The 13,255-nt window shown below is 36.2% G+C and overlaps 1 protein-coding gene and 1 long non-coding RNA gene across 3 annotated transcripts in view; one reads left to right on the forward strand and one right to left on the reverse strand.

Moving 5' to 3' along the window:
* Positions 1-13,255, reverse strand: part of LOC107499402 (regulator of G protein signaling 7 binding protein) — a 93,759-nt gene that overhangs the window by 28,814 nt on the left and 51,690 nt on the right. For both annotated transcript variants that reach the window (XM_016123526.2, XM_016123525.2), the window contains exon 3: positions 8,302-8,432. In XM_016123526.2, the coding sequence (XP_015979012.1) occupies positions 8,302-8,432 (131 nt within the window). The remainder of the gene's footprint in view (positions 1-8,301; positions 8,433-13,255) is intronic.
* LOC107499403 overlaps positions 12,137-13,255 on the forward strand; it is a 109,665-nt gene continuing 108,546 nt past the window's right edge. The window contains exon 1 of the long non-coding RNA XR_001594243.2: positions 12,137-12,422. This is a non-coding gene — a long non-coding RNA (uncharacterized LOC107499403). The remainder of the gene's footprint in view (positions 12,423-13,255) is intronic.

Here is a 13,255-nt window from a genome sequence, read left to right on the forward strand (position 1 = left end):
TTATGTATAACATAATAGGCATGTTTGAGGAAATGTTAAGGGAAACCACCCATGAAGTACATACCAGTTCAAAAGGCTGGTTATTCTTATATTCGTGAGAAATGGTCAGTCTTTCAGGAGGAACAAAAACACATCTGATTGTGGGGCGGCCTCCAGGATGCTACAAAGCACCCTCAGCCTCAGAAGTCCTAGTCTCTGACCTGGAAGACTGGGCTGGGGTCATTTATTTGGAGTGGGATGGCTTTTATCACGCTCCATTCTAGAGACCTCTTTCCTTCTCTTGATCTCTTATTTTTCCCACCCTCTTTCTTTTCTTTTTTCTTTTCTACTTCCATTTTTTTATTGCTTTCCTGCCTGACTTCAGCCTACCAGTGACAATGAGAAGTGGCGTCATAGTGTCTCTTTGGAGGCCCTGAATTTGGCCTCTGGTGTCCAGCAGAGTCAATTTTATACATTTGTGTAAATTTTCCCAAGAATCAAAACGAAACAAACCAGTCTTCTCTGAGCCAGTAATGTATCTCTGCACTATCGTATCCTTGATGGCAGGGGCAAATTTCCTATGTCTTTTGTACTCTTGACACATTATCTGCTATGATACTATGCCCAGGGTGCATTTTCAGAAAACTTTTCATACTGACTGAATAACAAAATGAACATGGCTTACATGAGATGCATGGAAGCTATCCAAATAGTTATTCTCACTCTCATGCATTTTCATAACTGGTAGGTGCTTTTTAATTCCATGCACTGTGAAAAAAAAGAACTGGGTAAATGTAGGCTGTTTGTTAAGTAATCCAGTTTTACTCTCTCACGTTTCAAAACAGCATATAATTTAAATAGAAATAAGTTATATTAATTCAGTCGTTTACCTGTATTAAGAAATAGTTTCAAATAGAAACTATGGTAAAAAGTTATTTACAGTGCCATAAAACACAGACTGAAAAATAATACCATGCACAGAGCTCCATTTTTGCCCATACACCGTGAAATAAATATTTTCCAGTTAGGAAGAGAGGCAGAACCATACCCCTTCCCCTATGCCCTGTGTCCTACTCTGTGCTCCTTATGGCCCTGTAGTTCCATCACTGCTCCAAGAGTAGCAGGTGGATCCACATACGTGATTGAGAAGGTGGAAGCACAGGGTCCCCTTGCAGTACAGGAAAAGAGCAGGCAATGGGAGATACGTTTGGAAGAGGTCCCTATGAAGCTTTTACAGCTTCATTTCTGGCCTCTAGTGTAGAGCAGAACAATGTACAAGAGGTATTTACTGTACAATTAATTAATTTCATCTTTCCTGTAATGGGCACCTAAGGCTAAATCATGCTCCTTTTGGATCACATGAATGCTGTATTTTATTTTACTTTACTAAATACAGTCCTTTCTTAGTCAGAAATAAACTTCTTTACCCAAAGTAAAATATTTTATAAATCATTAAATGATAAACAAAGCTAACTTTTCCCCCGCTTATCTTAAAAGTAACTCTCTGAACTTAGTTATTTTGGTAGAAATTAAATTCAGTGTGCACACTAATCATTAAATAAGCCAAATCTATGAATAAAGTTTAACCAATAGTGCTATTTTTCATTTCTCCATTTGATATATTCTCTTGCCTTTTCCAATGTAGTTTAGTGGGAAGTGGTCTGGAATAGAGGAACGATCACAAATTTTGCAGTTGGAACAATGTTGTGTGACTTTGGGCAAGTTACCTCTTTCAGCAGTGGGTTCTTCATCTGTAAAATAGGGGAAATGATACTTAAGGATAAAATGAGATAACATAGATAAAGCACCCAGCAAGTAGAAGGTACACAAACAGTGGAAGCTGTTATTATTGCTATGATTCTGCTCCTCAGCTGACATCTACTTTGACAAAAAGCGATGAATATTGTATCCTACTAACGCTTTGGTATATGAAGACATGAAGATAGAGTAATAATAGATGGTTTGAGGTCACTTTTAGATTCTAGAAGTAGGTCATGTTTATATTCTTCAAATAGTATAAGTGTGATCTGGTCTTAGGTCCTTTGCATTAGGTACCAATGAGGAGGCTGTTTCAAATCTCAGATTAAAAGCCATCTCCTTAGAGAGTTTTGACCATCCCAGTCACTTTCCATTACATCACCTGTGCTATTTTAATTATTGACATTGCACTTACTGTATTTGGGATATTTTTGAACATTTGACTTTTTAAAATTATTTCTCTGCACTAGACTACATACTCCACATGAACGGGGATCTCTTCGGCCTTGATTACTGCTGTCTTCCAGCATCTAGAATAGTACCTCACATATGACAGGTGTTCAATAAGTATTCGTTGAAAGAATGAATATATGTTTCCACTCAGAATTTGAATCATAGTCTATTTTTAGATTTATTCTGCTTCATTTCTTCTAACCTACTGTTCTATTTTAGTATCAACTGCCTCATTACATTGGAAAATAAGGTCTTGTGGTTATATTCCGTTTCTGTCTTTATGTGGCTTGTTTCTTTTATTAGTGTGGGTCATCTACTTTTCTTTATAAGAGGCTGAATACACTGGAGTCTTTACTGCTCATATTCTATTCTTTGTCTTGAGTTCATCCTGTATTTTGCTGGATAGCAGTTCATTAATTTCTCATTAGAGCATCTCGAGCTGTCAGCTCCCACTAGATTTTGAATTAAGAGTTTTCAACTTTTAACATTTCTCTTTTCTTTCACTTTTGTGATTGCATTTCCTCTGCATATTTTTATCTCTGTATTAGTGGCACATTTCAGGAGAAGAACCCCTTATTTTAGGAGGAGGATGGGAAAATGGCATACTCTCAAGGGACCTGGAGACAATTTTGCTCTAAACTGTGGGCATAGAGGCGGAGCAGGGTCAGAGAGGGCCACTGACAGGTGAGGTAAGATCAGAACAAACATGGAAAGAGCAAGGTCACATGCGAAGGGGAGTTGCACTGGAGTGTTCTATCATCTCCGCTCCTTTCAGAATGGGAATGTTGCCAAAACAGATGGAATGGGGAAAGAATGTGAGAGAGAAGAGAGCCATGGCCACAATAGCAGGATCATTTAATTCCCTTAGAAACTGGCTCCAATTCCTTCCAACAGAGTGAATGAAACCTGCAGTTTCATTTCATTTGGTGGCAGGAAATGCATTCATGGTCAATGTGATACATGGACTCCGTTATGGGAAAAGATTTCCTACCAGCCTAACTGTGAATAAGTGAGAGTAACTATTTTGCACTGTAAACATAGGAATTTAGACTTCGTCAAGTAATGATACAATCTACAACTTAAAGTGTTAGAATATGTAACCATAAAATGTTTAAAATTATTCCCATCTGTTATCTTCTTGAAACACATATAATTTCTCAAAACCGCGCTGCACAGATAACCCAAAAGCCTTTATTAAATGTGTATTTTACCTCACATTTTGGTAATTTACTTTAATTTTTTGGCTATAAGAAAAAAGAAAACCATTTTAGTACTGTTTTTCTTCATTTCTTTGGCAATAGCATGATGTTGTAAAATATAGAAGATTTTCAAGTACTGGATTATGCCAAACTTATGAGACAGCAAAAATTCAGAAGCATTGTCATAGAAAAAGCATGAAGATCCACTGAAGATATTGTGAAGGACAAAGGATAATTATGATTTGCTTAATTGAGAGTGGACAATCTTTGTTACTAAATTTATACTCACTGCAGAAGCTTTAAATGATTTGAGGCTTATATCTCCCAGAAAGAAATCATTCTCTTTGCCCCTACAGTGACCTTAAGTGCCCTTTTTCTCGGCAGGATAAACTCATGACTACTCAATACAATAGTAAAACTAGATATGATACAATACTTGTAGAACTTCTAGTGGCAGTCAGGAAGGTGATTTGAAATAAAAATAAATTAAAAGTACAGATAAGTGTGAAACAACTTGTTTTCAGTATCTAATCTCAAAGAAAAATTGACTAGAGACTTCCATATAGAGCCAAACTTAATGATTCCATTACAATTCCTTTCTTTTCCTTGATGGAAAAGAAATAATAAAAAGGGGGAATGGCCAACCTGTAATACTCACACAGGGAGAAGAAATTAGCTAACTTAAAAGTTATCAAAATATCAGTTTTTATCATAGCATTAAAAGAAACATACCAGAAAGAGATAGAGATTTTAAGCAGAAAGACATTTTGGGTGTGACAGGCTAGAATGGGAGTCACTGTTCCCCTAAGACTCTGAGGACTGTTTGACTTTCCTTCCTGCCTGCCTGCCTGCCTGCCTGCCTACAGCACCTGGTATTCCTGGGTGGCCTCCTATCCAAGTACTAACCAGGCCCAACTCTGCTTAGCTTCCGAGATCAGATGAGATCGGGTATGTTCAGTCCTGTCTACTTCTATGAGTAAGAACTCTACACTTCCAGGGCAAGATACATGTTACATTTATTAATTTACTCAACTCTTTCTCTTTTTTTTTTTTTTTAAACCAGAAGTCCATTTATTAATTTGCAAAAAGAAAGTGTTATTTGTAAAGCCAATTTAATTTGCAAAGCAGACAAGAGCACTCACATCAGCAGACAGTGCATTTTCTTTCTCCCTCTGAGCATGTCACATGGGAAGCCAAGTATCAGAGGGTAACCTGGTGGGCTTGGAATCAGAGCAAGGGTGTAAGTCAATCTCAAGAGACTTCTGTCAGTCAGCTTAGACATTCTACATCAGTCATGTTTCTCAACCCTGACTGCATGTTAGAATCACCTGGGAGAGATTGTTTAAGTGCTCATTTCTGAGAGCCCACTGTCTAAGATTCTGATTCACCAACTCTTCTCTTAAAGGTTAATACTCTGTGCTATGGTCTGTGGATGTATTTTTCTCTGGACTCATTTCTGGCAGCCCATGATCACTGAAGCTAAATATTTCCATTCTTCCCAAACAGGAACTCCCGGATAGTTAGCAGCAGATTTCATGTACTTGTTGTGTGTTAGCCAGAGGCTTCTGGACACAGACAGGTTATGCCACACTTTCTAATGATACCGAAGAAAGAAAGAACCAAAGCCTTTGACATCAGCTGACATTTTCTATGCTATTCTGATGGTGGGACTATAGATTAGTAAACGATACAAAAAAAGCCAGAAGTCCAAAACAATAATTGTAGGGTTAATCTCTTAGGTGTAATAAAAAAAAAATTAATGGAGAAAATAAAGAAATAGAAAAGAAGTTTGATACAAATATAGGTCTCGGCAAATTAAACGTGATTTCTTTAATGGAACCATTTCTCTTCTAAGAGTTAGTATTTTATTTAGCATTCTAGAAATTTCCAGGAAAATCTTCAAGTGTTTTCATGCACCTGTTTTCTAGTGCTTTATATTCTTTGGTTTAATGATATTATTCTTGGTGCTTACTGCTAGTGACTTATTTCTGTCTTCAGTATAGTTTTTTAACCCTAAATACTATTATTTTCTTTACTCCTGGTTTGAGAATTTCTCACCAAAAAGGAAGTCTCCTCCTCATTACCTTAACTACTGGTACCCAAAGAAAGACAGAAATTTATATGATATTTACATGATATTTACCTCTTAGATGGGCAGTCTAGAATCACAAGAGATTTTCTAGAAGTAGATGGTATGTACATATATTTTTTTTAAGTAAAAAAATTACTGATTACAGATGGCAATCAGGTTATAAATATATTTAGATAAGGAAGTATCCCAATATAATGTTTTTAAAATTTTTTCCAACATCAAAAAAATAAATTTAAAGACATTTCTGATTTAATAGGTCTGGTGCGGGACCCAAGAATATGAAGTTTTAACAAGTGATGCTGATCTGACAATGCTAGTTCAGAGACTACATTTTAAGAACCACAGCCTTATTTCAGTGGTTTATGGAAAAAACAGGCTACATGAGCTATCACACACAGCTCATGCTCATCAGAAGTACCTACCACTTTTGTATTTGCTTTTCATCAGCTTGGGGGATAAAGAAGAAAGCATAAAACAAAAACATCTACTTAGGTGAATAGAAAATGACAAGGGAAGAGCTTGGGAGTTTTAATTTTTATTTATATAGTGGAGTGGTTTTGCTTTTGTTTCAAAGGGTAGAGCAATAGTTCTAATTGTGTTTCAGAATCACCTGGAATGCCCTGTGGGTCCTGGACAGTGATAGGAGTTTGCATGTTTATTCAGCATCCTGGATATTTTCGAAGCATATTTTCTAAGGATTACACTTTAAGCAATAATGACTTCGGAAGAATAAACTAGAAATCCAAGTGGAGATTTAATTCTACATGAGGGAGAAATCAAAGATGTTATCAAGTATATTCTTTTTAGAGTTGTACATAGGTTAGGCACTAGAGCAGGGAGCAGAGATTTATTATTTTTTTTTTTTTTAAAAAAAAGAAGGGAAGGAAGTAGATCAGAGATTGTGAAGACCAAATGAGCTGATCAGTTAAGACATGATGTGTTTTTTATTTGTGTGCTCAAGACCAAATATAATGAGGAAATCTGAATGAGAGAAACCTTTTACTTTTAAACAGAGCTAGCAGAGAAGAGTTGTTTTTTTTTTTTTTTTTCAAAAGTCAGTTGTGAAAAGATAAAAAGTAGTTGTGGACAGCAGAAGGAGACCAGGTGGCAAATGGAGGAGTCAGAACTGGAGTGGAGGTCACTGAACATTAAGGACATGTCATCAACAAGGGAGATTCTAGTAGCAACATGGGCATGAAATACTGCAGATGTAGTCAATGCAGACCTGAGACAAAAATATCCATAACTAGTCTATTCAACCATGATTAAAAAGTATGAAAATTCTACTCTGTGTGTTTATGTGTGAATGTGTGCACGAGTGAGCAAGTGAGCAAGAGGACAAGTAAAGACACTGGGCCATGACAACCTGTTAGGATGTCATTATTATGTCTGATACACAATTATCTGGTCAGGCTTCAGGAGTGTCAAGGAGCTAATCTCTCTAAATATGTTCACTTGTATTAACAGAAATAAAGATTTAAAAAAACTTAAAAATTCAACCTTAGAATGCAAAGGAAAATAATATTCATGTATCAAGAAAACATTCTCTTCTCTTTGGAGCAGCATGGCATAATATTGTTTTTAGTCCTGCTATGTGCATATGTATGTGTGTATACAAGATTTGATTTTTATAAGTATCATTTATTTCCCTCCAAACTGCATGCTCATTTGATTTAAAATCTCTGTTTCCTCACCTGAAATGTCTTTCTTTACGGGAACCCTATCTTCACAACCCAGCTCAAGTCCCACCCTTTCTACAAGATTTTCCCTGAGTATTAGTTTACTGATCTTTTCTATTTCTGAATTTAAAATCATAGGTAAGGATTCTCCTGAGCTCAAGCACAAAATGTGCGCATTCAGGAGGTTCCATTATTGTTCAATGAATTAAAGAAAACATAGGTTGAATTCTCTAGTAGTGGAAACTTTCGGCTTCCTCCCAGCATCCACTCCATTCCACCCTCTCCCACCATGTAATAGCCACTGGTTGAGTGGGTTGACCCTCTCCTAGTTCCAGGAATGGACCTTGATTGTCTAAACTAGTCGCCTAATTCCATCCCTCTGGCTACAGTCATTGGTTCAAGTGTAGACCCATGATCTGAACTCATCCAATCAGAATGAAGTTCAGGATGTTTGCTAGTCTGTAATGAGGAGGCGTTCTAGCTTTTTATGGATCCTGTGGTATGCAGATGTGATGACTGGAAATATTACAATCAGTTTGCTAATGTAGGCGAAGGCAGCCTGAGTGTACAGCCGATACCCAATATCACCGAGAATGGGAGTCAGCAGTCTGATCAAATCACACAGAAGCCACTGCCACTGGCTTTAGTCATCTCAGCTAATATACTCCCTTTATAGTTTAAGCCTGTTTATGAGATTTTTCTGTTACTAAGATGCCTCCCTATTGTTTGTTGCGTCTCCTCTATTTTTAGATCTTTGGAATATAATATGTAATTTGTCTTCTTGCAAGCTAATTCATTTTAGAGAAACAGCAGCAACCTTGGATAGCATTTATTAGCCTCGTAAGATCATTATATATTTTTGATGCCTATGCTTATTCTAATCAAAGTCATGTTCATAAGTGGTAAGATAATAAATTGAGCACTCTCTCTACCATAATTTCTGTTTGAGGTGATCAATGTTCTTAGGCACTTAGTACAGATATTGACTTTTATTAATTTATATCAAACACTTCCTGGATGTTTACATCAATTCTGATTGTGTGTAGATAGACATATAGTACATATAGGTACTTTGCAAAAGATGAGCTTTTGCTTAACATTCCTCAGTGATTGTGACAGTATATTAAATATATACAGATACCTTTTCGATGAAACTGAAGAGACCCCAGGAGACATATGGATTTTAGCATCTCTGTTGTGTACATTTCTAAGCAACACTGGAGCTGGATATAAAGCCGACAGATTTCTGGATGGATCTCACCATCTTCCGGGCTGTAACAGAATGAAAGAGAAAAGCTGTGAATATACTCAGGATTTTACTCATCGACCATTTGCCTTAGCTCTGTGAGGGAAAATGCTCAATAAAGCTTTCTAAAGCTTTGAGTCTAAAATATAGGACTTCCTGCTTTCAAACCAATGACCAATGTCATTTCTTACATAAGTGTCTTTCTGACTAATAGCTCTTAATTTTTTTTCCCCCTTCAACAGCAGATTTCTGCTGGGAGCTTACAGTCATAAATGTTTTAAGTAATTGAAAATATCGGACTTTTTCAATTTAACTGTTGGAACAAATTCCAAAATATATTTAAACCATAAAAATGTCCTTGCCTGCAAGAAGAGATTAAAAACTCTTATTTTTTAGAGAAATGAATGAAGAGCTTTTCAATTGCCATTGCAAGATGGCTCTTTAATATTGAGACCCCAGCATAATATGTTTAGAGAGCCAAAATACAAATTTTTTTTTTATTAAGGACTTTTGTCTCAATCTAAAGGATATTCCTTAATTGTTTCCTATGGTTAATTTATGAGAGGCCAAATGTTCTTAATGAAAAAAATTAAATTTTTATGAGAAAAGAAACAATAATAAAATTCTAATACTTTTGCTTAACAATGTAAAGATAAATAAACACTGAACTTATGTTTCGAAAATTTTTCTAAAGTCTTTAAGCCTTTCTCTATTAAATATAATAAAGTATATAAATATAAATATGAATATAATAAAACATGGAATGATCACTTTTCTTTTTTGATTAAGAGAGAAGTTACTTGTCCATCAAACTCCTTTATATACATTGAAATTAGCATGTGTTGAATAAAGCAAACTAAACAAAAGTTTAGAGATAGATTAGAAATGGAAGAAAAAGAGAATCCTTGTCCATTGTCCTATCTTTACTTTCATTCTCATTCATTTAAAATGCGATGAAGTCTGGTTTTGATTCCTTTGTAAAGTAGGTCAGTGGCAAAATATCAGAGGTAATTATCAGGAAAAAATGATGTAAAAATTGTTTAAGTTCTGGAATCACAGTAAAAAGAATTTGTATTGCACAGCATTTTATAATGATAGCTTTCATTTTCAGTACTTATTTAGCAGATGAGCCAGAGTTTGCCTGTCTGGCTTATATAACACAAGAAAATGCAAAATCCTTTGCTTCAGTACCGGTGATGTCTGCACAGTCATCCTATGTCTTTCTTATGTCAGAAAGAGCAAAGTGACTCAAAAGAGCTATGTACAAAATGTGGCTTTACTTGAAATATAAAACTACATTGTTTTCTCATTTGTGTCTCGCAGGTCCAGCCCTAGGCCAACATTGGGAGCCAATATTTGGCAATAGTCCCAGATTTTCTTTCAGAGCTTCTCCCCACAGGTGCCTTCCACCCTCGCGCTGTCCTCCTGATACCTGGAATTTCTCTACACCCCCTCCACCATGCATACACAACGTCTCATTATTTCATATCACCTCAGCCTTTTATAATGTCTCTGACTGTGCCCCATCCCCTCATGGCTCTGCTAGACTCTGAAGGAATAATGAACATTAATGGTTCATGCAACAAAAAGTCATCCTGGGATATTACTTAGTAATACATTGCTTTTGATAGAAAAATTTGAAGATAGCATCTTAATCCAAAGGTAGGCTAGAGGGAAAATATTCTAAGGCAGGCATACCTTTTTTGTGCCGCTTCATCACTCCAATCCCAGCTGCCTATTTTCACCTACGCATGACATTTGCCCTGGTGGCTCATGTGCAGATTATTTAAAAACCCTATAATGAATCTGTTGTGTGTATTGTATATTTGATGAGTAGAACAGTTAGCTAGTGCAGTATCCTTCCAAGCCATAGAGTAGCCTTATTTTCAGAAGTACGATGTATGTGCCTAGTGGCTTAGTTCTCAAAAGATGCAAACCTCATATATAGATGACATTTTATGTAATTTAAAGAAATGACTGCCATGTTAACATATCTTAAGAGTCAGTATATTTTGTTTATTATTTTATAGCTAAACAGAGAGAGATAAAGCAACGTTTTACAAGTTTCTGTAACAAGACAAGTCAAAACAGATTAAAATGCCTGATTCATAACACTTCTTTGGGTGCCATCTCCCTAATGCCTCTGTAATCGATGGAGATTCTAGAAACTGTGAAACCATTCCACCCTTTCTGAGTGTTATGGGTAAAAACTAAATAGGTAACACCAGAAATACAATCTTCCAAACAGAAATTAATTGATGCTAAAGTTGCATTACAAATTTTCTGCTTAAATAATTCATATGTATACTCATAGATTATCCCTTGATATCTTGGAAAATTAAAGTACAGAGAAAGAAAGGAACTAGTTAAAGAGCAGTAGAAAAGTTATCTTTCATGTCAGTGTTTCATGATGCTGTGACGAGGTTACACTACCCTGGAGACTTATACATGTTATTTCTCCCACTTTAGAGCACTAAGCTGTATTACAGCTACTAATTACTAAAAGTTCATTAAGAGACAAATTGTCAAAAGGGTTATAATGTATATCATTTGATAAGTAGTAGACTGAAAAGCATTAAGAACATTCAGGTTGTTTTCATAGAGCATGAAGAATAGAGGAAAAGCCAAAAAAAAAAACCCCAGCAATTTAAAAGCTTAAAACTTCCTAAGGATAAATTATAAAGCCTGAGAAAACCTTTACATTAAAATAAAATTAGACCTATGAACCTCCTCCAAGTCTGAAAGCAACTCGACTTGGAGGTGACTTTATCATGTATTAGTTATGCTTACTCTAAAATGATCCACACTTTTTAATCAAAGTTTAGGACTATGAGACTTACCCCTGAAGTGATTCTCATTCAATTTGGTCAAAGAAATTTTACAAATTAGTGACTATGTTGTGATTATTTCTCCATTGTATGTAAGTCAAGAACTAAACTGACCATTTTGAAAGCCTTATTATTAATAGGAAAACACCAATAAAATGAACTTCAACAAGGTCAAGTTCAAGAGTGAACACACTGGAGATTTAAGTTACAAATACCTTGGCCCTGTGTCTGTCTGCTCTAGACTTTGGTGTCTGCGCGGCTGCTAATAGCTTTTAAAAACCAGCAAAATGCTTGTTGTTTTGAAACTCTGTCCCTAATGTAATGGCTTATATATTTAGTTGAAAGCAGCAACACATGATAAAAAGAAAATGGGTCTGGAGTTATAAAACTTAGCTCTATACAGACTCTGCTGCTTAGAATTGTGATTTTAGGCAAACTACCGTAACTTTTCTGGGACTCAGTTTCCTCAGCTATGAAGTAGAAATAACAACTACTTGTGACTGAAGTATCTCAAGGTTGTTGCAAGGATCAAATGAGATCATGTGTGGGAAAACAAGTAAAAACTGTGAAGTACTGTTAGAGGTTGGCTGAAATCCATCTTAACACATGAAATTTGTGTTTACTTAGCCTTATGCTTGCCATAGAGTCTTTAGTTTTAAAAGTTATCTGCTATTCTATAACATCTTTTTTTTTATCTGCTAATAGCTCCCAAATATGGACTTCAGTTAAATATACATGCCATTAGGGTGAGAAAAATAGGTGTGACCCCATTGACAACCACTCAGCATTTCACAGACTTTAGTGATGACATAAACACTTGGGGTTTGTCAGCTAGCAGAGATGGAAACCAGAACTCCTGTTGCAACAAATGTATCCAAGTTTATCTTTTCACAACCAGCTCTGTTGCTGGCTATTAAGCCAAATGGCAAGGAAGGATTCAAGAAGCCAAACGGGATGAAGGAAGGGGATGATAGTGTTTGTTTTCTTTTTTAGAGCAAATATCTAGGGAGGAAAGGGATTAAATGATTTACCCAAGGAGTTTGATCTCCAGGACATATCTTCTAATACCTCTAATGGTTTCCTCTCAGATGATTCCACTTAGAAGGATATACCCTTATTCTGTGTCAAATTCAGCAACAGCTTCAGAGTCCAGCCTTCATATGGTTTCCTCAAAGAAGACATCTCAAGGTAGTCCCATGAATATACATAAACAACAGACAGAGGATGGGAGGGCACAAATATGTGTGTGTGTGTCTGTGTGTATGTGACCCAGTTATTATTTTGGTCTTCAAATTCTTAAAGGCAGTTACGGGGTCTGTCCGAGTTCATAAACACAGAACAGATGCCAGGTACCTACTAAATGAAACTATTTTACACCAAAATAAGTAAGCACTGCAATATAAAGAAAAGCCCAGTTATCAGAAGAATCAGAAACAAGACATTTTTCAAGGTACCTATAGATATAATAGTTGAGTTTCCCTATTATCTCCATTTTTCTCCTAATCTTTTTCTAGTGAGTTTTTATAAAACTTGTGTTTTAGGTAGAAACCTCCTGTATTTTCTTCACAGAGAGTCATAGAAAGTTCAGTTTTCCCAGGAGACTTTAAAGAAGTAATTGCAGTGATTCCCCTCATTTCACAGCATGTCCTTTCATGGGAACAGGGCCCCGTGACTTCCTCAGCACTGAACACCAGTCAGGATCAAACTCTGCCCTGGAGCTATCCGGGTTCAGTCAGAAAGGAAACAACTTTTAACAGGGGAAGTGAAACCTGAAGTGCAACTGAATTATCTTTTAGTCGCTCCTTCGGCAGCTATATGCAAAGTAACTGGGCTCAGAGGGGCCAGCACCTTCTATGATTTAGGGCTATTAATGGCCCACGTCTCCCGATTACTTTTGTTTTGCCCTCTGGGAGGACTTTGGCGTGTCCCCATGACACAGTTGGGAGAATTGCTAAATAATGGGTAGCATTACCAAGCACTGTATTCATTTTTTTTTCCATTTAAAAAGTAAAAGCGATATT

Source organism: Rousettus aegyptiacus, unplaced genomic scaffold (assembly GCF_014176215.1).
Source record: "Rousettus aegyptiacus isolate mRouAeg1 unplaced genomic scaffold, mRouAeg1.p scaffold_m13_p_8, whole genome shotgun sequence".
In the NCBI taxonomy this organism is placed as follows: Eukaryota; Metazoa; Chordata; class Mammalia; order Chiroptera; family Pteropodidae; genus Rousettus; species Rousettus aegyptiacus.